The sequence below is a fragment of the Lepisma saccharinum genome, chromosome 14, assembly GCF_977018435.1.
Source record: "Lepisma saccharinum chromosome 14, izLepSacc3.1, whole genome shotgun sequence".
Lineage (NCBI taxonomy): Eukaryota > Metazoa > Arthropoda > Insecta > Zygentoma > Lepismatidae > Lepisma > Lepisma saccharinum.
Window position 1 is genome coordinate 30,709,116 of NC_139242.1, and position 25,522 is coordinate 30,734,637.

The 25,522-nt window shown below is 36.6% G+C and overlaps 2 protein-coding genes across 6 annotated transcripts in view; one reads left to right on the forward strand and one right to left on the reverse strand.

Moving 5' to 3' along the window:
* The window catches only part of LOC145998770 (EEF1A lysine methyltransferase 4-like), a 177,908-nt gene extending 158,432 nt beyond the window's left edge, over positions 1-19,476 (reverse strand). Inside the window, exon 1 of the mRNA XM_083135350.1 lies at positions 19,393-19,476. The gene's annotated coding sequence lies outside the window, so the exon portion shown is untranslated. The remainder of the gene's footprint in view (positions 1-19,392) is intronic.
* The window catches only part of LOC145998768 (uncharacterized), an 81,788-nt gene that overhangs the window by 51,316 nt on the left and 4,950 nt on the right, over positions 1-25,522 (forward strand). For 4 of the 5 annotated variants that reach the window (XM_083135343.1, XM_083135346.1, XM_083135345.1 and 1 more), the window contains 4 exons: positions 3,545-3,736; positions 11,714-11,893; positions 22,786-22,967; positions 24,061-24,273. In XM_083135343.1, coding sequence (XP_082991469.1) covers positions 3,545-3,736; positions 11,714-11,893; positions 22,786-22,967; positions 24,061-24,273 — 767 coding nt within the window. The remainder of the gene's footprint in view (positions 1-3,544; positions 3,737-11,713; positions 11,894-22,785; positions 22,968-24,060; positions 24,274-25,522) is intronic. The other variant, XM_083135347.1, reaches the window with a different exon arrangement.

Sequence of the window (25,522 nt, forward strand, 5' to 3'; positions counted from 1 at the left end):
ATTTCACCACTTATCACTCTCAAGATGAACAAACGAAAATTTCTAGCATGGGAAAAGGGTTTCATTATGTGTTGCGACCTGTATACTTCACCAGACAAAAGAGTTGTTATAATAAGTACCTGGTAGGGATGTATTTCCAAGCACCAATAAACAATAAGTGACAAACATAAAATACAAGAATATTGCAAAATAGCTTATTACTCGTATGATCATATCAGCAAGCCAAAAGATTTCACCACTTATCACTCTCAAGATGAACAAACGAAAATTTCTAGCATGGGAAAAGGGTTTCATTATGTGTTGCGACCTGTATACTCCACCAGACAAAAGAGTTGTTATAATAAGTACCTGGTAGGGATATATTTCCCCTTGTACCCTACCCCTACCTTTGCTGGCCAACCGATGCCAATGTATCTATATCGGAAAGTATCGGTTGAAATTTATACCAACCGATACTTTTCACTCATTTTGGTCTTTCACGAACTCCACAAAAATGATGCCAACTTTAGCAGAGTCTAATTAATTATCCTGAAAATTATGCAAAATTCGAAGTTTCTTTTAATATCACACCATTTATGTGTGAAAAAACAGAATTCTGTGATTACATAACATGTAATTTAATATTGTGTTCTTGAATATTTTAAAGTAAAAAAATATGATAAATTAATGCATATAATTAGCGTGGAATACTTACACAGTAATATTAATCAATATTTTTAACAGTTTTAAATTATTATAATGTTCAAGTATTGGTATCAGTTGGAATTGGTGCAAGTATCAGCATCAGTTGAAAGTGGTTTCGGTTCAGCCCTAGTCATCTCTCACCATTTTGCCACACTAGCTCCTCACACAGAGCTACAGGAATTGCACTACAAGTGTGAATATAAACTTTCATTTGTTTCCTGTCTATTGAGGTCTTAGATGTTTTTGCCTATCATAAATAGCATCATAAGCCAAATATGTGACGACGTTACATCTTTTTTACTTACTCTGCATATCTTTTCCATATTATTGGTAAATACAGGGGATGGATAAAAATATGGAAACACCTGCGAAGAAAAGCTGGAATGCTGTAGCGAATAAGGTGCAGAATTGTCTTTAGCTTCCAAAACGGCCTGCAGTCTCCGAGGAATGGACAAATACAAGTCCTGGATGGTGAATAATGGGATCTTGCACCATTCTTCTGCTGAACATGGTCACAATCCATCTCAGTGTCATTCTGTCTCTGTGATTCAGTGTACATTTTCATCCACGCAGGTGTTTATCTGATGATGTCTTTCCGGACACACTATTATGTCACCATGATCTTGGATAGAGTCGATGTGCCAAATAACATGGCTACTTTGGTAACAGAGGTGCCTGCAAGGCGGGCAACAATAATTTGCCCTCTTTGAAACACTGTCAGCTTGGACATGATTCAGTATCGACTGCACTGCACGCTATCTACAGTGCAACAATTGACTCCTACCAGTCCGGCAGGGTCCTATCTCACGATGCAAAACAAAAGAATGTCGCACAGTGTCCGATTTCAAGTGGAAAAATTGCATCGATATCACCTGTTCCGATGTCGTGGTGTTTCCATATTTTTTCCATCCCCTGTATTAGAAACCTATTGGTTACAAGCTATATTTTCTGCATATGTTTATGAAAAATGGACGTGTACACAAAAACTGCAGATATTTATACAGAACTTATGTAAAATGTAAAACTGATACCCAATTTTCCAACAAATCTGACATTTTGATTCATGCTGAATTGAAGTAAACCTGACAAAATATCCTCTCGACAATGTTCTACATTGTATTCAGGGGCGTTCCTCCATGTAGGAAGTGAGGAACTATCTACAGCTCATTTATACTTATTTCCAGTTCTCTACTTTTAAATTATGAACACAATGTGCATCCAATTGACTAAAAGTAGGTTGGAGCTGACTGCTGTTCTTTGCTCCAGCCGCAGCCTAAAGATGATGGGGGATGGACACACTGAATGGTCAAACTACAGACAGATGGGTGAAGGGTGGAGGGGCAGTGTGGGGGAGGGGAAAAGATTTAGCAGCAACAGAGAGCAGGCCAAAAGATTCACGTAGGAAGCATCAAGTGTTTCCTCAATCAGTGATGCCAACCCCAGCAAAATGGTACTAAACCTAGCACAGTTTGATATTTCTTGGCACCTAGCACCCTGCTTTTGTCATAATCTATAGAGGCACATATTTTTGGTAAATAAAAAAGCAACATTTCGGTACAAAAACAGAGTCGATTTCGGGTTCAAAAGCGGTAAATAAAATAAAATTTTAGTGTTGTAGCGGTGAATAATCACATCAAAAGTGCTATATAAAATGACATTTTGGTTTAAAAATTGTGAATATAATCATATATTTGACTTAAATATGCACTTATTACACAAAATAAAGTTATCCCTTCTAATAGCACATTTATGTAGTTACCAGAGTATTAAGTTTATTCCTGTGTAAAGGGGTCCATTTTTGCTTCTCAAATATTTACAGCAGAATTAATCAAAAATTTCCGTGAATTGCATAACTCCCAGGATACTTCAGACTTCAGAAAGTGTCGCGTCGGTATGTAAACAGTAAATTTCGTGTTTAAGAGTATATTTTGCATTATTTCGTGACAAAACAGGGTAGAAAAATGCACCTCTCACCTTTCAGAGACATGAAAAATGAACATTACAGCATGTTATTTCATATTTCGTTGTTTTCGTCAAAAACTAAGTTTGCATGCCTCTAATAATCTAGCATAATCTGCAAACGCCAGTCCCTGGGAGGGGGAAATCGAATTCAAAGGAATATGTTTTCAGCTTTTTACAACCATGCCACGATTCATCCTCTATCATTTCTTTATCCTGACCAATTTAGTTCGTGAAGAAAATTGAGGGCAGGAAATCGGTAGAATGTTGGGGTAAACAAACAGTTTTCTCAAAGTTATATGCTGAACCCATTTCGATAGTTGAGACATTGTAAACAATCTTGTGGGAAAATTAACAATATTACATAACTGTAGTGAATAATAAGTAACGCAAGTTGAAAACTCTAAAAGTAGATGCATAAATTAACTTAAAACTACAGGTATCTGGGGAAAAAAGTAATTAATAATAAAGCCAAGCACAATTTAGATGCATTTAGCATAATTTCAGAGTTCAAGCAGCACTTTTTATTACCCTCAATCCACATGACGACAGGGAGAGGGGAACAAATCGAAATTTTTGCAATCTGAAAATCTGAAATATCATCAATGTTATTTTCGTAGGTTTAAATGTAAATATTTCATAGGTCAAAGTGAGGAGCAAGGGCCCCTTGCCCTACCTTGTGCACGTAGCAAACATTCTAAATGCAAAAGGACAGTACAAGAAATATGTGTAATGTAATTAAATGCATTTTTCAAACCTTCCTCGGTTTACCACAACTTCTTTCTACTTCCCAAAAAAGGAATGAGTCGCCACTGATTGTATTTTCTTCATATAAGCACATGTCTTCCAAATGTGTACAATACTTTTCTATTTTGTGCTGTTTTCACATTTTTCATTCCAGATCATATCAGAACAAACAGTGCAATGGAAAGAATATGTGGCAGAAAAGAGAAAATCAGAGAGCGAGGAGAATTCCCGTAGACTAGAAGAAATCAAAATAAGTTTGAAAGAATCTCAGGAACTCTTAGAGAAAGCAATTAAAGAAAAGGAAGAAAGAACTCAAAGACTGCTAAAAGAAATCGAGGAGAAAAAGGTAAAAAAAATATTTCTGCTCAAGTTTGCAATTCATCAAATAAACAGGGTGTCTACAATTTCGTAAAACCAAAATTCTCTGATTTTTCCAGACCAAGAACAAAAATTTTCCAGATAAATGTCATTAGGGCAATTCCTATATTTAAACTTGGGTGTAAGGTCACTATATCCTAGCTAACACCACAGTTAGGATCCCACTTAACCAAGAGTTTTTTTAAAGAAAGAAAAAAAAACACCAATTATAGCATATACATGCAAAATGCTTAATCATGAATAAATTTATTCTACTTCATTCCATCCTAAAATAATACATAATTGTAATAAAATTTAGTAATAAAATCTGTATTAATTCTAATATCTACCACCCATAAAAATAGTTCAAAACATAACCTTTTCCTAAGTATTTAATATAAAATTTCTTCTGTAGCCATGGGTAATAGGGTGACCGGGGTAAATATTGGACACAGAAAATCAGGTTAAATATTAGACAGGGACCAAAAACCATGTTGTATCATAATTTGTTACATCTAACCAACCAACATTTGTTAATTATATACTATCCAGCAATGCTCTGATTAATTATTGGGATGAGATTAGTACATTTTCTCAAAAAATATATTAATAACCCAAAGCACTTGAAAAGAATTGTTTTAACTTTTTTTTTCAAATGGAACAAAATTGTATACCAGGTGTATAAGCTTAAATCTGCTGTTTTGTAGTCAGAAAAACACATGGTTTGTTCATAGAAAGCAACAAGAAATTTATTCAAAGTACTTGCCCTCGCGAGCTACACATTTTGCCCATCTCTCGGGCAATTTGTGGATACCACGCCAAAAAAAGTCCTTCTCTTTCGAGGCAAACCACTCATCAAGCCATTTTCGGATGTCTGCATACGAATCGAAGTGCTGCTCAGCGAGGGCGTGGCCCATCGACGAAAACAGATGGTAGTCGGAAGGGGCCAGGTCTGGTGAATAGGCGGGATGGGGTAGCACCTCCCAGTTGCGTGTCTCCAAGTAGTTTTGGACCAGTCTTGACGTGTGTGATGGGGCGTTGTCGTGGAGGAAAATCAGCTTGTCATGTCTTTCTTGATAATCCGGTCTTTTGTCACACAGAGCACGGTGCAATTTGATCAGTTGTTGGTGGTAGCGGTGGGCAGTGACAGTTTCACCAGGTTTCAACAGCTCAAAGTAGACGATGCCCTGTTGATCCCACCAAACACACAGCATCGTCTTCCGGCCGAAGCGATTTGGTCTCGAGGAAGATGTTGATGGTTGGCCGGGATCAACCCACGATTTCTTGCGTTTAGGATTCTCGAAATATATCCACTTTTCATCACCAGTCACAATCCGATGCAGGAAAGACTTTCTTTTTTGTCTGGCAAGCAAGATTTCGCATGTGTTTTGCCGTCTCTCCAGCTGCCGATCGGTCAATTCATGCGGCACCCATTTTCCGATCTTTTGAACCTTTCCCATGGCACGTAGACGCATGGAAATGGCTGCTTGAGTAACACTCAATTGCTCGGCAAGCATCTTTTGCGTTTGGGTATCGTCCTCGTCCAAAAGAGCCTGCAATTGATGGTCCTCAACCTTCCTGGGCCGATTTTCACGCTTCTTGTCGCTCAGGTCAAAATTGCCGTCTTTGAACCGACGAAACCAATCCCTGCACGTTGTTTCCGATACAGCACTGTCACCATAGGCCTCCACAAGCATTGGATGCGATTCGACAGCCGATTTCTTCAAATGGAAGCAGAAAAGCAGAGCTTCCCGCATATGCTCTTTTTCTGGCACAAAACTAGACATGCTTACCACAGGAACACTGTCTGTTGTTGTCTGCACCTGCTAACGATGTGCACTGATTTGTGTTGGCAGATGTCCAACTCATAAAAACACCAGGTATGGCGTGCTCATGGTAGCTTCATACGCTCACTAACGCCATCTATGAGCAAACAGCAGATTTAAGCTTATACACCTGGTATATGTTTGTTATCTTTTACTTGATATTGAATTTTGTAATGCCCAGTGTTGGATATGTGTATGAAGGTGGTTTGTGCTGAAAAACACCATTGTAGGATGAACAATATGACATGCATGTTTAGTTATGGGGTAATTATTGGACTGCAGCCCTTCTTCAGATTCTGAGACTGAAGACATGGATGTAACTGAATTGCAGGACTTGACAGATATTTCTTTTGGTGAGTCTGATGATTAAACCAGTGTACTAGCACAATATGGGAAACATACACCATGAAGTGTTCAATAATTGAAACTTCACATTCAGTGTGTGCACGAACGTATTGAAGAAGATGGTATATATGCTGTGTACTACAATACAAGTTACTATTATGGAAAAATACAAAATATGTTTTATGAAGACGAAGAAGAAACCTAAAACAAATTACTTAGCGTTGAAATAAAATGTCTCAAATGGTTTGGAGACAACAGGTACTGTTGGCCAGCGCAACCACAGATTGAAATTGTAAAAACACTGTATGTGTTTTATGGTCCTGTGCAAACCGTATCAGTTAATCCATTTCAAATAACTTGTAATGATGAAGTAAGGTCAATGTTTCAAAGTATCTCTAGACTCAGGAAAGAAATGAAATATTCCCTACTCCGCAGTCTGATCATGTAATTATTGAAGATGATGTGGGTGCAATGTTTGTAGGCCTACTTGAACAAAGAAGCTGTCTAAAAAGTTTAAAGTTTTGAAAAGTTATGCATTTAGTTTTTAGTTATAACTGTATTTAGTTCTAATCAGTTCAGTTCAGTTAGTTGTAGCTCGGTGACAGACAGCACTTCAATATGATTAAATTTACCTGTTATAGTTTGTGTGATTAAAAAACACCATTTGTGCAATGTTATTACTTGAACGAAGCATAAATTATTAAAAGGTTGCTGGAAAAATTAAAAGTTTTGATAATTTTTACTGAAAATATTACGTATAAGTGAGAATTACTTATCACTCAGTTTTAGATACCATGTCATATCATTGTTCAAATACTGTAATTGTATCTATTTTGAGGAACAAGATATATGTAATGCATGTTGTTTCTGTCATAAAGTTGAAAATTAACGAATCTGAAAGTTTGATCCTTAAATACAGGTAAGGAGCGCTTTTTCCAAATCTGCATATCTTTCCTCTTGTTGACGACTGCGTTTTGTCGATTTACTATCCAATTTTAAAAATTTGTCTAAAATAGCATTTCTTTTACTAATGATTGTTCAAAGTGTGGCATATGCGATGCCTAAATCTGCAGCTATTTTAGTTATAGTTTTATGTTGATTAGCGTATAAATGTGGATTCCCATATAAAGTGTACTTTTTGGTCAAGCGTATAACTTTTCCTCTTTCTGTTCTCCATAGCAAACCAGTAGCAACTGAAAATATTCCCTGAAGGAACTGACATTCTGTTTTTATTATGGAACACAGCAAACATCAGCTGTTTCCTATCCTGTTTCGTATTTGAAACTTGCCTTGTGTTTTTGTAACGACACTGTTGTAGCTTGGTTACGTGCAGTTGAACTGCATTTAATGAAAATTACTACGTACAAATGCAGTTTAATTAAGACATTTTTAAATTATATTTTTCCGGGACCTACAGTATTTTACATATTAAACAGAATCATGCAGTACTGTGTTACGTATAAAGCAGTCTCAACTGTACTTCTATTTGCACCAGTGTTCCAAAATTGTTTTGTCAAGCACTTTGTGGTGTGTTTGTGTTTATATTTTGTTGTAGTTGTGATGTGTTTGTGTGTGTCTTGTGTAGTAGTTGTGCTGTCTAATGTGTTTGTGTTCGTCTTGTGTAGTAGTTCCTCCATTCATATTGGGGGTTAGGCGTAGAGCTGACAACTCTGCACTGTAAAAACACATGTCAAGAAACAACAATATAAGGCCATGGATGTTCCCAAGGTAAAATATTCCGGAGGTAAAATAGTCCCCCGTTCGGATCTCCGGGTGGGGACTACTTTGGGAGGTTCCTGGACTAAGGATAAGATCTACGTTAGGAATAAGAAAAATATTAAATTAGGCACCTGGAATGTTCTGAGCCTTTACCGGCCTGGGGCATTTCAGTGTACAGTTAATGAGATAGTTAAGTATAAATTAGATGTAGTAGCTGTCCAGGAAGTTAGGTGGCCAGGAGAAGGGAATTGTAAAACTAAAAATTATACTTTTTTCTATGGTGGTACTGAAAATCATAATTTTGGAACAGGCTTTTTCATAAATAATAGAATTATCTCGGCTCTTAAAACAGTAGAATTTATTAATGATAGGATATCATATGCAGTTTTACAGGGTAGGTGGTGTAAAATTATTTTAATAAACATACATGCACCAACGGAAGATAAAGATGATAATACTAAAGATGATTTTTATGCAGAGTTAGAACAGGTCTTTGATAAATTTTCTCAGTATGATATGAAAATTCTGTTAGGTGACTGTAATGCACAAATTGGCAAAGAAGAGACATTTAAACCCACGATTGGTAAAGAAAGTCTTCATGAATTAAGTAATGATAATGGTATAAGATTGATTACTTTTGCAACCTCAAAGAATTTAATTGTGAAAAGTACCACTTTTAAACATAAAGATATCCATAAATATACCTGGTCTTCTCCAGATGGTAAAACTCACAATCAGATAGATCATATTCTCATTGATAAGAGAAGGCATACTAGTATAATTGACGTTCGTACACATAGAGGTGCTGACTGTGCTAGTGACCATTATTTAGTAATTGCTAAATTAAGAGAAAGACTCTCAGTGATAAATCATAAGCAACAAAATCTAAAAGTTCTAAAATTTGATACAGGAAAGTTTACTGATGAAAGAATTAAGAAAGATTACCAAATTAAACTGTCAAATAGATTTGATGTTTTGCAGGATTTAAATGATGATGAAAATATAAATGAAACAGACGTAAATAAGAATTGGGAGCACATACGTAATGCAATAGAATCAGCAGCTAAAGAAAGTATAGGATACCATAAACCGAGAAAAAGTAAGCCATGGTTTGATAATGAATGTCATAATCTAATAGAAATAAGAAATCAGGCTAGACTTAGGTGGTTAAATAACTCTGATGATACAAATCTAAACAATTATAATAGAATAAAGCGAGAAGTTAACCGCACGTTTAGAAGTAAAAAAAAGAGATTACTTGAAAACCAAAATTAACGAAATTGAAACAAACAGCAAAAATAAAAATATCAGAGATTTATATAAAGGTGTAAATGAATTTAGAAAGGGGTGGCAACCTAAAGTAAACTTGATAAAAGATAAAGACGGTGATTTTCTAGCTGACCCAAGTGATATTCTAAATAGATGGAAGAACTACTTTAATGACCTTTTAAATGTCCATGTAGGAGATAAATCAGAAGTGAATGAAGTACACACAGCAGAACCTTTAGTTCCAGAACCCAACTTGACTGAAGTTAAAGATGCTATTAAAAGGCTAAAGAATAACAAAGCACCTGGCATTGATTTAATACCAGCTGAGTTAATTAAATATGGTGGAAATTCATTAATGTATCAAATTCATAAATTAATCTGTTTAATATGGAATAAAGAAGAAATCCCTCAACAGTGGAAAGAATCCATAATTGTTCCTGTGTTTAAAAAAGGTGATAAAATGAACTGCAATAATTACCGTGGAATTTCTCTACTCTCAACAACATATAAAATATTATCTAACATTCTTTTAACAAGACTAACCCCATATGCTAATGAAATTATAGGTGATTATCAATGTGGATTTAAACGTAACAGATCAACTACAGATCAAATTTTTCACATCAGACAGACACTTGAAAAAAAGTGGGAATATAATCAAAATGTCCATCAGCTATTCATTGATTTCAAAAAAGCATATGATTCAGTCAAAAGAGATAAACTATATAATATATTAGTTGAGTTTGGAATACCTAAGAAGATTGTGTGTATGATAAAAGTATGCACCAGTGAAACAGAAAGTAAAATTCGTGTGGGTATTAATATGTCTGACAAATTTACAATTCATGATGGGTTAAAACAAGGAGATGCATTATCTCCATTGCTCTTTAATTTTGCCTTAGAATATGCTGTTAGGAAGGTAAAAGAAACTAAAGAAGGACTAAAATTAAATGGTGTGACTCAGTTGTTAGCATATGCAGATGATGTAGACTTACTGGGGGATGATGTGAATACAATTAAGAATAATGCTAAAATATTTTTCAAAACTGCTAAAGAGATAGGTTTGGAAGTTAACAAAGAGAAAACTAAATATATGCTTACAGGCAGAAACCAAGTGTTAGGTAATAATCAAAATCTAATTATTGATAACAACTCGTTTGAACCAGTTTCCAAATTCAAATACTTAGGAGTAATATTAACAAATGAAAATTCTATTAAAGAGGAAATAAAAAGTAGGCTTAATTCAGGAAATGCATGTTACTTCTCTCTTCATAAACTTTTGTCTTCTCGTTTAATATCTAAGAAACTGAAAGTTAAAATATACAAAACAGTAATTTTGCCTGTAGTATTATATGCATGTGAAACTTGGTCCCTTACATTGAAAGAGGAACATAAATTGAGAGTATTTGAAAATAAGATCCTTAGGAAAATATTTGGACCTAAAAGGGATGAGGAGACAGGTGAGTGGAGAAGGTTACATAATTTAGAACTACATAATTTGTATTCATGTCCAGATATTATTAGAATAATTAAATCAAGAAGACTTAGGTGGGCAGGCCATGTGGCACGAATGGGAGAGGAACGAGGAGTTTATAGGATTCTTGTTGGGAAACCTGATGGTAAGAGACCTGTAGGAAGGCCAAGACGAAGATGGAGGGACAACGTTGAGATGGACCTAAGGGAAATCGGTAGGGATGGAAAAGAGTATATAGAACTTGCTCAAAATAGGGAAACATGGAAGGCCTGTGTTGCTGCAGCCATGAACCTTCGGGTTTAAGAAGGCTAGAGAGTTAGTTAGTTAGTTAGATAATTTTTACTAGATTTCACTGTTATATATTTTTTACAGCAGTCATGTGGTGTTCAATAATTACCCCACACACAGCACCTATAGTACACACCATTGTCCAGCATTTACCCCCTGTAGCTCATCTCTGTACTGTGCAGAACAGATTGAAAACTACTGTCCAATATTTATCCCGCTGTGTCCAACAATTACCCCAAGGGCATAGTAATTTTTGGACACTAACTAACTCTCTAGCCTTCTTAAACCCGAAAGTTCATGGCTGCAGCAACACAGGCCTTCCATCTGTCCCTATCCTGAGCAAGATCTATATACTCGTTTCCATCCCTACCGATTTCCTTTAGGTCCATCTCAACGTTACCGGAATATTTTACCTTGGGCACCCATGGCCTCATATGTCTTTTTACAGTGCAGAGTTGTCAGCTCTATGCCTAACCCCCAATATGAATGGAGGACCGCACCTGTCGTTGGTCAGCAGATCCCTCGGATCTAGCTGGGAGGATTACATAGTAGTCCACCAACATTACCCCACTTCCATTTTTGGACACAGTTTTATTATTTATTTTCTACTCCTGAAAAGAAATAATTGATTTCAACAATGGTACCCGACAGATATATCAAATAGTCATTACCAAAAAAATCACTGGCTAGAAAAGTACATAAATGTGGGAGCTATGGTAAAAGTTTGATTTTTGTCCAATATTTACCCCGGGTCACCCTACTCAGTATAGCAAATTGGAGTATAGTTTATCCACAACAAATTTAAAATTTCATGCTTGTCCATTTCTTTTTTTGTTTGTTCATAAACAATGCTACAAAAATTTTGAATTTTCTAGGAAAACAGTAAATTTGCCTGACATTTCCAGAAAAAATAAATCCCTGACTTCTTCAGGCTGGTAAACACCCTCTTAAAGTTGACAGTGATTATTATACAGACTAAATTTAATTTAGCAAAAGCACTTCCGTTTTAATGGAAAGCCACAAATATTCACTTATGTTTCCGCAGAAACTGGAATTGGGTGACCGAAGTAATCAAACAGCAAAACGTAGGGCTGAGGTCGAAGCTGCATACCAGCAGCTTCAGGAGGAAGAGGCACAATGGCAGCAGATGGTAGATGAGCAACAGAAGCTCCGTCTTCAGAAAGCTGAGTCTACAAGGCTCCAACAAAGGGAAACTTACAGAAGGGTAAGACATCTGGAATCAGAGGTGCACAAGTTCCAAATGTTTAATACCAAATTAATCAAGATGCTTGTGAGAAAATCTAACTGTACACCCTTTTGTAGATGACCCTCAACCAAGACAAACTGCTCACTGTGAAGTGCAGATGCTCACTTATCCAATCGCCAAACTTTTGGATGCTGCACTTCCAATGAACCTACATAAATGGATTTAAATAACTAATCACAAGATATTCTGAAAATACGTGTTTTCTTAACCCTTAACCAGAACCTTAAGTAGGCACGTGGGGGTAAATTTGACCCCCATATTTATAATAAAGTAAAGTTCATATGCACCAAAGATAATTGCCATGTGATTAAATTTATTATTTTCAACAACTTACAGCAGTATTTCAATATAAAAAGCATAGCAATTATTTTCTAAAAAAAAATGATATATATAGACTAGGGATGTGACGAAGCTGAAAATTTACCGATTCTGATGCACTCACCGATAATTTTTGGAACCAATACTGATGCCGATATTTAACCGATTCCGATACATAAGATTATTGAACAGAAATGGGATGTTATTTTCTGCATGACAAAAATAAATTTGCTATGTACATTTCTATTGCATATCATGTATATACATATATATTCTCAAGAGATGGGAATGTACATTTGTATCTACAAAAGGTTATGTGAACCTAGAGATTTAACATTAGTACACAAGCAGTTCTTTGAAATGCAAAATGAATTCCTGTTCTGCCAGATTCAACTTCAGAAATATGAGATTTGGAAGCACTTCAGGAAGTAACCTACTTCTTATCTTATCGCAAATCTGTTCAGCAACACTGAAAACACAATCACTGAATACAGATGAAGCAAGTATGCCCACGTATTTTCTCAGCACTTGCTTCAGGTTTGAATACTCATTTCTGTATTTCCAATACAACAGTAATGTACTGTTTTATTTCAGATTTATAGTTAGGTTGCTCCTCTGAATGAGAGTTCGCAATAATTTTATTACAAAAACTCTACAATAATGACGAATCACAACCAAATTTTCAATAAATCTTACAAAACTAGAATATAAAACTTGTTAGAAGGTAAAACTCTAGTATAATCCGTACCGGTTTAAATATCGGATTTTTGCCGATTCCGATACCGATGCCGATATATCAATTTCTGCCGATTTTCATACATCTGTTATCTGCTTCGGCACATCCCTAATATAGACATTGTATTTTCACCATTACATAATGGTTCCTTGCAGTAGTGAAATAAAATGATAATTATAAGGAAAGTATGGAATAATATAAGAATGATTATTTTTGTTGAGTATACACTTCAAATAATTGTGTAAATTTAGGAATGTCCAATTTTTTTTAAAAATATACATATTTTTTTTAGAAATTTTTCCATTAAAAAAATGCAATTCTAATATATATAAATTTTTAGAATCTCTTTTGTTTTACATGATTTAGCTATATGTGACCATTGTATTATTTTTCTATTTCATATATTACGTCACATAAACTTGTATTGTTTTGGTTTGTAATTTTTTGTTTAACTTCTGCTTCAACAGTCAATTTGGCATCTCTTTCCCTTACAAATTCTCTCAGTGTTATATCTATGTACCTATTGATAATTTCCACAATTATCCTCACAGTAGCGTCATCTACAAACATCTCGATAGCAGATTTAGCATTTGTTTGGAGCTGCACATTGTCTAGGAAGGCATAAAAAATATTCATACTTCTTGTGCAAATTTTGGGGCGTGAATGGCAGAGGGAGATACGGCGATGACTTAGCAAAATAATAAAAATATTGCATTTTAAATATTTTAGAGAAGAAGTAAAAAGTTAGTCAGAATATTCTCATAATTATGTGAAATAAGCCAAGTGACACCATGAAACACGCAAGAGATTCGCTTAGTTTTAGCACACTGGTACTATTCCCCATGGCCAAAACTCGTGCTACGTTTCCTATTGAAGGCAATGGTGTACGCCGGCCCAGGTCATCGGAGAAAATGTGTGAATCTTTCTACCTGCTCGGAAGACACCGGATGACCGCTTGAAGGTCTGGTCATAAAAGGCCTTCTTTTTAAGCTCCCATGTTTACGACAGGGTTTCTCCGACGTCATCAGGATTACAATTTTTCCGAGTGCTATTTCCATAATTGTAAAGCATGCATGCATGCAATGATCTAATACACACGTAATTAATGATGTCGTGGGTGATTTTTTTTTATATAAACTGAAAAATCAGACTTTCTTTCAATTACGTTAAACGAACCATCTATTGTTAACAGTAGGTCCCAATTGTCAACTGTCTTCAGATCTGTGCATAAGGAGGGTTTATTGGTTTTACTCGTGTCAGTGCCGATTGTATATCTCACAAGTTATTTGTTCACGTAAAAATTATCAATAAGTAGAAACTGGAGGATAAATTTATTATTGCTCAAACGTATGACAGGTCGGCAGGTATGTTGGAGCATTTAGCGGATTTGCAAAGGAAGGTCCAGGACAAGTACCTGAAGGCGTTAGTTACGCATTGCTACGCTCAAATATAGATTTAGTGTTGTCGCAGCAAATGAATGAAATACCATGTATTCTAATCCACTTTGCCACACAAGAATGTTAAAAGAAAACCATCCTATCCTTTTAACAACCCAGGTGGCATTATAAATCACACTTAGTTAACACAGTTGAACAGTACAGGGAGCCAATAATTGACTTTTTTTTCTTCTAATATTTGATGACAACAGCGTATGGATTTGTGCACTTTTTGCAATGCTTTCAAACAATATTTTTACTCAAGACATTTTCTCCTTTGATGAAAAGATTCTCTTGGGTTATCGACCAGTTGAGTTGTGGAGAAGATTCCAAGCTTTCGAGAGCTAACGTCACTCTCATCTTAAGGGCAGAAGTGAGAGTGATGTTAGCTATCGAAAGCTTGGAATATCTTTGGCATTTACTAAGGAGAAATATTGTGTCCCCCGCCCCCCACCTTCCAGGTTGGAAAGATCACCCTGACATTTGACAAGTCTTGTGATGACTAAATAAAAATGTCACGCTTCGCCACTGGTGAACGGGCAACTCTTTTCTATCGAATTCTCATTTTTTTCCCCAGGAAATAATTTCAATCTTCTTCTGGGATAATCTTCACTTGTCTCAAAATTAGTTTCATGTTCTGACTCACTTACATGATCATCATGATCTGCTTCTTGAATCAATTCTTCATCTCGAAACATTTCAGATGAACTAGTGTTTGTCTCTATTGAAATGTCCTCCAACATCCACCGTACGCGTTACATGCTTTTGAACGATTTCTTAAAAAAAATAGAAACTTCCACTTTAAAATCTAATCTTACAACCTCTTAGCAAGTAAAAGCTATTAAAATATTTCACTCAGAGCACAGTAAGCCAAAGTTTAACACTGAACAACAAAAACTCACATACGTTACCAGGTGCGTGGGAGTATAGTTGGGGCGAATGTAGAATATAGAGAATGTCTCCAATTTCGTTAATATTTGGTATACTAACTAAATTTGGCCTTCTAATCACGAATCTGTTGTTAAAATGCGGGGGTCACGTCTGGAAATCGTGAAAAAAGCTGATGTAAGTTAAGGATTTTTTTTAAAAAGCTATATCGCATTGTTTTACGAACAAAATATTAACTAAACTTGCCTAACCTAATCTAACTGGAAATGGTTCGTGGGGCTATCCGTCAATGTTTTGTGGGGCTACCTGCGCATGGTTCGTGCGGCTACCCGTTCATAATGTACTGATCAGAAGGGCAAAATTAGTTAATCTACCAAATATTAACGAAATTCAAGATACTTTCTTACCCTAACTTTACCGGAAAATGTTTCGTGGGGATATCAGTTAAATCTTTTCCGAATGAGCACATATTGCAACAAAATATCAGTTTCGTAGCACTAGCTTCCTCAAGTTCCAAAATGTCATTTTTCTAGAAGAACGCTCGAACATTGTTGCCAAACCTACCTCTAATCAAAGTCCGCATTCCACATGCTCTTCTACCTCATTGTTCTCACTGTCCAAGCAACAACTAATGCTCTGCAAGTAACGAAGGAACAGTGTGGCAACGAATGCCGAACGTCACTTGTTCATATCATCAAGCATGGTTGTTATGTTTATGTATGGAGAATTATTGCGGTAATGAAGTACGTAATTTTGCAACATACGGGGTGTGGCTAGAAAAAAAACAGATTGATGTTGCTGTCGACAAACGGCAAGCGCGTGAAGGATAAGCGGTGCATGGGTGTATAACATGATATCTTGCCTACCAGATGTGTGATTGCCCAGGGTGCGTGGCGCTCAGTTCTTCTGTAGTTTGTGGACGAAGTGAATTGTACATCTATGCTCTGTTGGAAAAGAAATTAAGTGTGAAAGTGGAACAGCGTACAGTTTCTCATCAAACTCGGAAAGTCCGCCACAGAAACTTATGTGTGTTTATCACGCACTCAAGTATTTAAGTGGTTTCAAAGGTTTAGAGAGGGATGAGAAGTGATTGCGAACGACAAGCGTCCTGCACGGTCTTGCACGTCAAAAACAGAATCAAACATAGCAAATGTCGGTGAATTGATTAGAATTGTGTACCCGAAGATCAAACTGTCAACCAACAATATTTCATTACGATGCTGACGACCCTTCGTGGGCGAGTAAGAAGACAACGAGCTGATTTGTGGAAAAGCAAGTCATGGATTCTTCATCAGGACAATGTTTCTGCCCATACGGCATTGTCAGTCAAAGCTTTATTGGCCAAGTATGGAATCCCAGTGTTAGAACATCCACCCTATTCACCAGATCTCGCTCCGTGCGACTTTTTTTATTCTCAAAGGTCAAATCAGTACTGAAAGGAACCAGATTTAAGACCGTAGAATGTGTGAAAACAAAAAAGCGACGGAGGTCATGAACATGGTTTCAGAAAATGATTTCCAGCACTGTCTCCAGCAATGGAAGATTCGTATGGAGTGGTGTATCGATAGTGCAGGGGACTACTTTGAAGGGGATAATGTTCATATTGTACAAAATAACCAATAAAAGATTCAGTCTGTTTTTTCTAGCCACACCTCGTATATAGTCATAAGTGTACAATTTTTACACATGACTCTCAAATCTAACTCCAGATACATTACCAGAACTGCATATTTAGTGAGTATAAGAAGTAGGAAAGGAATTTGACACATTCTATATATTGTGCATTCATACAGTTTATTTGTCCCCAAGCAACTTTGGGACAGCACCTTGCTGTTGTTATTTACACACTGAAGGAAATGACGTTGACGTTTGAATCAGACTGTTTTAGGAAGGTACTGGAAAAACTAGCAGTGTGGTCAACCAACAAGTGTATGGATATTAAAAAATTTACCCCCGCGTGCCTACTTAAGGGTTGATGCTGAAACTATATGTTAGGTGAAACCTAAAATGTTCTGGGAAGAACAGTTAATTTTAATGAACACGATTATTTCCCAAATCTACGTTTATTAGTAGGCAATGTTATTAGTAGCTACTATTTTTTTTCTGAAAATGAAGGTTCCAAACCGTTATTTAATAAAATCTAAGGTAACAGTTCGTTATATCGGAGACACATTTCTACATTTATACAGAAGAAACTACTTACGGAAATGAGTTTCTCCAAGTTTTCCAACGTTCATCGAGGTATTTTCTTTCATCGTGGAATATATTTGACCGGGAAATCATGTATTTTTCAAGAGAAATATCTCACCGACACACAATTGCCATTGCTTTCGCTACGTGAACTGCATGCTGCGTACGTTTGATGATGTAAGCCCCTGTCAGTGTTTCCAACCCCTTTTTTTTCACTATGCTTACCTAACCTTATCGGAAATGGTTTGTGGTGCTATCCGTCAGCTACCATGCATAATGGTTCGTGGGGCTATCTGGGAATGGTTCATGGTGCTATCCGTCAGCTATCCGTGCATAATGTAAAATTTTTACACGTGACGAACACGAAAGTAGGTATTTTTCGGTGAAGAAGGTTGGAAACACTGCATACCCACAACATAAGTCAAAATGTGGGTAAAAGTTTACTATCCGTCTGACACCTATAACTTCTGAGTTTCGTCAATTACCTATCTGGGTACTATTATCGTATGAGAGAAACACCTACGAATCATATATTTTGGACTTCTTTACATTGCTAACGTAATATTTTGGAATGCGGAACATTAAGGTGAAATAATGCATTTCTAACTAAGATAATGTCTATTTCTTCTATTTACGAGTACTTACTGTTACTTGTTGGTTCGAATCTGTAACACATTATGGCCGTGATAGCGTACTGGTTTAGGGGGCATTCTGAGAGTGTTTTGTCGATTTATGCAGTGTTGCAACCTCGTTTGAAATTATGCTAATACGTCGCAAACCATTGACGTTAGCCTCACAAACCATTGACGTTAGCCTCACAAACCATTGACGTTAGCCTCACAAACCATTGACGTTAGCCCCACAAACCATTGACGTTAGCCCCAAAAACCATTGACGTTAGCCCCAAAAACCATTTTCCGTAAGGTTAGGTTAGGTTAGGCAAGCATAGTTAAAAAAAAAATTAAAAATACTCGACACGTCATGTTCTAGTGAAAACACGGCGAGGCTGAAACACTGGCTACGGGGTTGCATCATCTTAACACACGGAACATTGCACTCTCGTGCAGAAAGCAAATGGCGGGAGCAGAAACAGCGTGTCGGACAGAGATTTTTGCAGAAAACAACACGCATTCACATAAAAATGGATCAAATCTACATGCAGGAACTTCCACAACACTAAAGAAAATGATTTCCGTGAGTACTTTCTCCTGTAAATTTGAAGGAATCCGTTTCACTCATACAATAATGTTACCCTGCTTCGCGAAACATTCCGTGAATGTTTTTTGGGGCTATCCATCCCGGAATCGGTGCGAAATTTGAACAAAAATTTATTTTTGACTCCAATTGCGTTGATGTTTCTACCTTGGACTACGTGAACCGGATGATGATGACGTAATCTCCTGTCAGTGTTTCCAACGACGCGGTTGTTTTGCAAGAAGATGAAAAAACGAAAAGTACATTCTCGATATTACTACGACCCAAAATTTTAACTATGTTTGCCTAACCTTACCGTGAATGATTTGTGAGGATCCGGGAATTGTTTTTGGGGCTATGCGTGAATGGTCCGTGGGGCATTTTTCGGTTATGAAAGTTGGAAACACTCTATACCCACTATACTACTGAAGCTGTACCCGCCATATTGTGTCTTAAGGAAGCGAGAAAAGGACGAACAATAATCACTGTTATTGAAATTATTTTCGTTAGAAAAGGAAAATGTCAGCTTAAAGAATGTTTCGCAATGCACAATAGGTAAATACGAATATAAAAAGTGACGTAATAAACGAGTGAAAGGTGTTCGGCCAATCGACAACATTTAATCGCGTTTATAAAAAAACAATGCATCTCTAATTATCCACTTTCACTTGACGTATTAATACAAAAATTCTTACCTTAGTCTTCCTTCTTGTACTGCACGAGCAGATGTTTTGAGATTCCAATTTTGTTATCAAGTGTTTTTCAATGAGCACTATAAAAATAAGGGTACTAATTTACTAAACCTGAAATCGATTCTAGGGCTTGTTGGTTACAAGGCCATAACTTTTCTGATGGGCATGAAACTGGAGCATTTACATAATATATTTCCCATATTTGAAAGTTTTGCCCGAGGGAATGAATCCTCGATCTTATCTTATCTGTAATATAGTGTTACATCTTATATGCTTACATCATATTCTGTGCCCCTCCCAGATACAAATTCTAGGTCTGCTGATGAAAATACATATGTTAGTAGGTTAATTTCTATACATAGTGGAATTATTGTAATGGTAAGTTTCTTATCAATTAAAATGTATGTAGTACGAGGGTCACTATTTATATTTTGAGCCTAACAATGAAAAAACAGGAATTTGGCATTGAAAACTGCTTTATTGTTTTTCGAAGTATTCTCCTTTATGGTCAATACACTTTTGCATTCGTTCGAACCATTTGCCAAAGCAGTTTTTCCAATCTTCTTGAGACACCTCCATAATATGGTTTTTGAACGCATCAACGGCGTCTTCCGCCGACGAAAATCGTTGTCCACGCAATTTATTCTTGACATTCGGGAACAAGAAGAAGTCATTGGGTGCCAAATCATGACTGTACGGCGGATGACCCATCAATTCGATTTTTTGACTGTTCATAAAGTCGGTTGTTAGACGAGATGTGTGACAGCTGGCATTGTCTTGATGAAGAATGATCCAACGCCGTTTGTTTGTTTTCCGTATTTGACCGAAGACCTCTGGCAAACAAATCGTTGTGTACCATTCAGAGTTGACCGTTCTACGTTCCTCTAAAGGCACAGTTGCCACATGACCAGTTTTCCCGAATAAACAGGCGACCGTTTGTTTCGATGTGCTTCGAGCGCGAACAACTTTTGTTGGATTGGGTTCATCTTGAAACACCCATACAGTCGACTGCTGTTTACGTTCCGGCTCATATGCATATATCCATGATTCGTCACCTGTTACAATCTTATATACGTCTTTTGAAGCACCACGATTGTATTTATTGAGCATTTGTTTGCACCAATTGACGCGAGCATCTTTTTGAGTTTTTGTCAAATTGTGTGGGATCCAACGAGAACATACCTTTCTCACAGCTAAATGATCATGGAATATTGTATATATGCTGGTGGAACTAATGCCTATGGTTGCCTCAATCTCACAGTATGTCACATGACGATCTTGCAGTATTAGGTTTTGCACAGCATCAATGTTTTCTTGAACAACAACTGATTTTGGACGACCTTCGCGAATCTCGTCTGTGCGAGCGAATGGCGGCCACGATTAAATTAGTTATACCAGCGTTTCACAGTGGCAAAGGATGGGGCTTCATCGCCAAATGTGGAAGTAAGTTGATCGATGCACTCTTGTCTTGATAATCCACGTCGAAAATCGTAAAAAATCATCGCACGAAAATGTTCACGAGTTAATTCCATTTTATTGTTGTCGCGCAATCTCCAAGGCAACATAAACAACACAAATGAAGCTATTGACAAAACATTTGAAGTACGTTATGGTCAATAATGCCAGACGATTCCGTGCAAACGTCAAATCCAATCAGTGTTGCCAAGGCTCAAAATATAAATAGTGACCCTCGTATTTTTAGTTCAACTGGTTGAACAATGATGATTTTTTTTAAAAAAAAACAACAGTAAAATCAATGTCAATCTTGGGATTCAAATCCATAATTTCTTCAAAATAAATATAATCCTAAACACTTATACAAGATATGAGTGCATAACCTTGAATTGATGATCTCATTTTACATTTGCATATTTATATATTTTTGAAAGTTAAAACCAGAAGTCCATTATTTGCACTTTTTTCAAGTGATCTTTCGGGAATTTCTTAATTTAATTCTAAACTGCAAACCTAACACTTCAAACGACAAGTAAATAATAGCAAAAATAATAGGATGTCTGCATTATTTTTAATAATAGTGTTGTTTGCTTTTTTCATTATTTATTGTTATCATAATCGTTCAACCTTTTCCAGCGCCATTGCAGTAGTATGCAAACAATGTGTGAACAGGAAGAAACATCAAGGGCTCATAACTTACTCAAATTTAGTGATAAATAAATACTGTTATTGAAAAGACATATTCATCATCTGCAAATGTAACAATAATTTGCATAGAGTAAATGCATCTCCTTATGCAACGTACGTATGTACATTGCGTACGTACCATGCATCTTATCCTAATAACACACTAGTGTTATGTGCAGACTTGAATTTCTGCTAAACTAAAAGATAACTCTGCCTCAGGCAGTATTTACTTTTTATTAAAAGCCGATGTGAAGACACTTCCTAATCCTTCACTTTTTTTAGTCACTTCACGAGACAAGAGGACACTTCCACTGTCATCCTCATTCTCGCAATGTGCCAAGAAAGGGTAATTACATTAAATAAACCAATTACAATATGTTTTCCTTGATGTATAGTCACTATATCTTCTTATGATTTTGAGACTTTGTCACTATTTTCACTATATTACAATTCCCCCAGAATACACATTTCCTGCTCCCATTAACTATTTCATACAGATAACTTATATTATTGCCTCATAATCTGGTTTGGGTTCGATTCCTGAGGGGCACAATTTTGGATTATTATTATCATTACTTTGTGTGTGAAAAGCTGTTAATATTATTACCTCATAATCTGGTTTGGGTTCGATTCCTGAGGGGCAGAATTTTGGATTATTATTATTATTACTTTGTGTGTGTGTGAAAAGAAAACGAACTAAGTAATGTATTTCAGGAATACCTTGGAAAAAAGTGGTATAATTATTACACGGAAACTGAAAGGGGACAGTCCTTGTCTTTTTAACTTTCAATCTTTAATCTGTTCAGTCTTAATTACTACTTTCTTGATCATTTATTTTTTATTCTCCCCTCCTTTTCTGTCAATTTAGTTCCTATCTTCTTGATCATTTCTTTTTCTATTTTCCCTCCTTTCTTTCTCTGGTCTCTCACTCGTTATCACTTATGTTATCTCTTGTCTTTTCTCTCCCCTAAAAATGTTTTTAAAGTGGCGTGCCCAAGCGGGTGTTGGTGGGGGTCATAACCTCCCCTCTTTGGCCCAGAATTCCTACAAAAAGAACATCACAAAAGTAGGAAAAGATGGCAAAATGAGGGCTAACTACCAGAAAAAGTGTACGTAAATACATTCCACTTTTCAATGTCGAACCTGACTCACTTCAAAAATTATCTGCAGGCACACATGTATCCTTTCCTTATCTTGCAATTACATGATGTAGTTAATAGCTTAACACAATGAAAATTTCTCTTTGACCATTAGAGGGTGGCAAGTGCTAATCGTGTTGAAGAGTTGCGGCACCAGGACAGGTGGAAGAGACTTAAAGAAGAGACAGAAGCATCCTTGCAGCAGATTCGCCAGCTTTGCCAGATGAAGGAACAGAAGGCAAATGAAAACGTCAGCAAGGCACAGCAGGAGAAAGAGCGTCAGATAAAAGAACAAGGGTATGTGCGTTTTATTTGAATTATAAACATACTCGAGTACAAAAATGAAATTGATTGTGTAAAGGTATACTCTGTACATTGCACTATTCATTGCACAGGGGTGTGTGGAGAGAGGGCCCAACACTATTGCAATCTTGTCAATACTGGAGGTGATGTGGTCAGCACCATGCTCTTGAATCAGTTAACCCTCCACCCAATGGTTGTCCGCATATACCCATTGATTGGAGGCTGGGTGACCCTAGAACTACTTGAAAGCTGCTAATTGGAATTGGAAAAAATCCCACTTGAGATCACCCACCCATGTAATTGAACCAATGTCTCCCAAGTGATAGATGGGCTACTAACTTTAACACCATGGCTTCAAACTTGATTGTGTTTGCATGCCCAACTGCTAATGAAATAGTATGCGAGTTGTCCATCATGATTTCCATTCAGTCTGTTTTCAACAATATGATAATCATGAGTTGAAATAAAAACATCAAACATCACATGAACAGATTCCATTCCGAGAATGAAAAAGAAATAGACAATTTGCCTACTCTTGTCTTTACCCTTGTCTATACATTAAACTGACTTATTGGGCTGGTGTGTACAAATATAATAAATATAATAGTAGATTTCTTTCATTTTGTTCCCTAGAGTACAGAGATCAACAACTTTCAAGGCGAAATATTATCATGATACATCCAGGCTTGACTGGCACTGAAGTCAAGCAAGAGGGTTTGGCATAGAAACAACATTCTCTTCTTTTTACTTATATTTTTGGTTATTTTCTGTAATTTTCCTACCTCTGTACCTCACAACAATAGGGATGAAAGAGGTAAAGGAATCCTTGGCTTTATAGCATTCTGCAATTATACCCTCAAGAAGGCTGACAACAATTTTTTCTTGGTCACTCGTTCATAAGGTCACTAAGCAAAAAGCAGGAGCCACTGTTCCAAAATTTTAATACAAAATTTTCAAACCCACAATTGCACATTACTTTATAATTTGGTACGTACTTTATGTTTCCAAATTCTATTGTATATGGGTAAGTAAAGAAATAAGTTCACAAAGAAAAGAAAGTAGCTTTGGATTTGATTTGTAATTGCAGTTTGGATCGAGAACTTAGATTGCAACAAGTCCGTCGGTTACACGAAGAATTGGCTGATGGTTTGCAAAAGTGGAGGGAACAAGTGATGCACTTGCAGTGGGAATCTCTTCAGCAGGCTGAGAAGAAAGCCTGCGAACAGGTTGAAAAGAAAAGGCAAAGAGTGGGACATGAGAATAGAGCTCGAGAACTTCATCATTTTGAAATGATGAAGAGGTAAGTGTTGTAATTTAATATTTTTCTTCAATTATTTTGAGAAACAGCACTACAAAGTTTCCATTAGGGAAGTTCTGAAATCAATCATCAGAGGATACTGTTCATCCTGCCACCTGCTGTTAGGTGAGGAAAGCTTCCACTGCCTCTCTGGCAAAACACCCCTTTGAAGGCAAGGTCTTCAAGGTGGCTCTTCAGTGTTTTGTGTGTGGGAGACTGACAATCATTATCACATTTAAATGGCTTCCTAACCTATTACACACAGAAATACCACCCCTGATTTCTCGAACAATTCTCTAGGACAGTGTACTAACCATGAGACTAATGGTGTAACTAGAAATGTCACATTGGAGATGTGGAATATTCTGATTTTTTTTTTGTTCTATTTCTCTGCTTGTTTAATCACAAATGTCTACTTTTGAAAATAAAGTGGAGGGGGACAGAGGGGTGGAATGCGAATCTCAAACAGGGGTGGCATCAAGGATAGGCCAGACTGGGCCATCTCTCACCCTGTCAAAATAGATTAGGGAAAAATTTTGATGGATTGATTGACTGATTTTGTGTTTTAAGTCCACTTTATGCACAGTAAGGCTAATTGGGATTGGGCCTACAGTTTAAAGTGGGATCCGAACCACTATGAGCCTCCACCAGGTTTTGAACCTGGGAACCCTTGATTACAAGGCGACGACGTTACCACTACGCCATCGGGGAGGCATAGGCAAAAATTTTGGGATAAATAAAATGAAAGTACATAGTTAATGATCATTGTTTGGTTTACATAATATTAATATGAATTGTTATTTGAAAATGTAGTCATACAAATTTGTAACAGCTATCCAGTGGCCCAACCACACTAGAAAGACTGGCAGCACAACTGATCTCAAACAATGGGTAGGAGTCAAACATTGACTCCACCTTGGACATGCCACTACTATTTGAAATTCTCCCAGCAATTAATATTTTTTTTCCTCTGCAACAGATCAGAACTTGAACATTCTCCATGGATCAACAGCCCTTTGTGGGCCATGTGGCTTGCCAGTGCTTCAAGTCCCATTGCTAAGCCCATTCTAAGTTTCAAGCCTTTAGTCTGATGCTATTGGTTTCAAGTAGCTCCTACCAGGGATCATACCTGTAACCATTGCACCAATGGCAAGACAGTTAGCCATTCAGCTACATAGAAACTCTACTTGAACATTCTTGAGCTGAACAATTATTTACATTGTAACTTAAAAATGAACTATTACACACATAT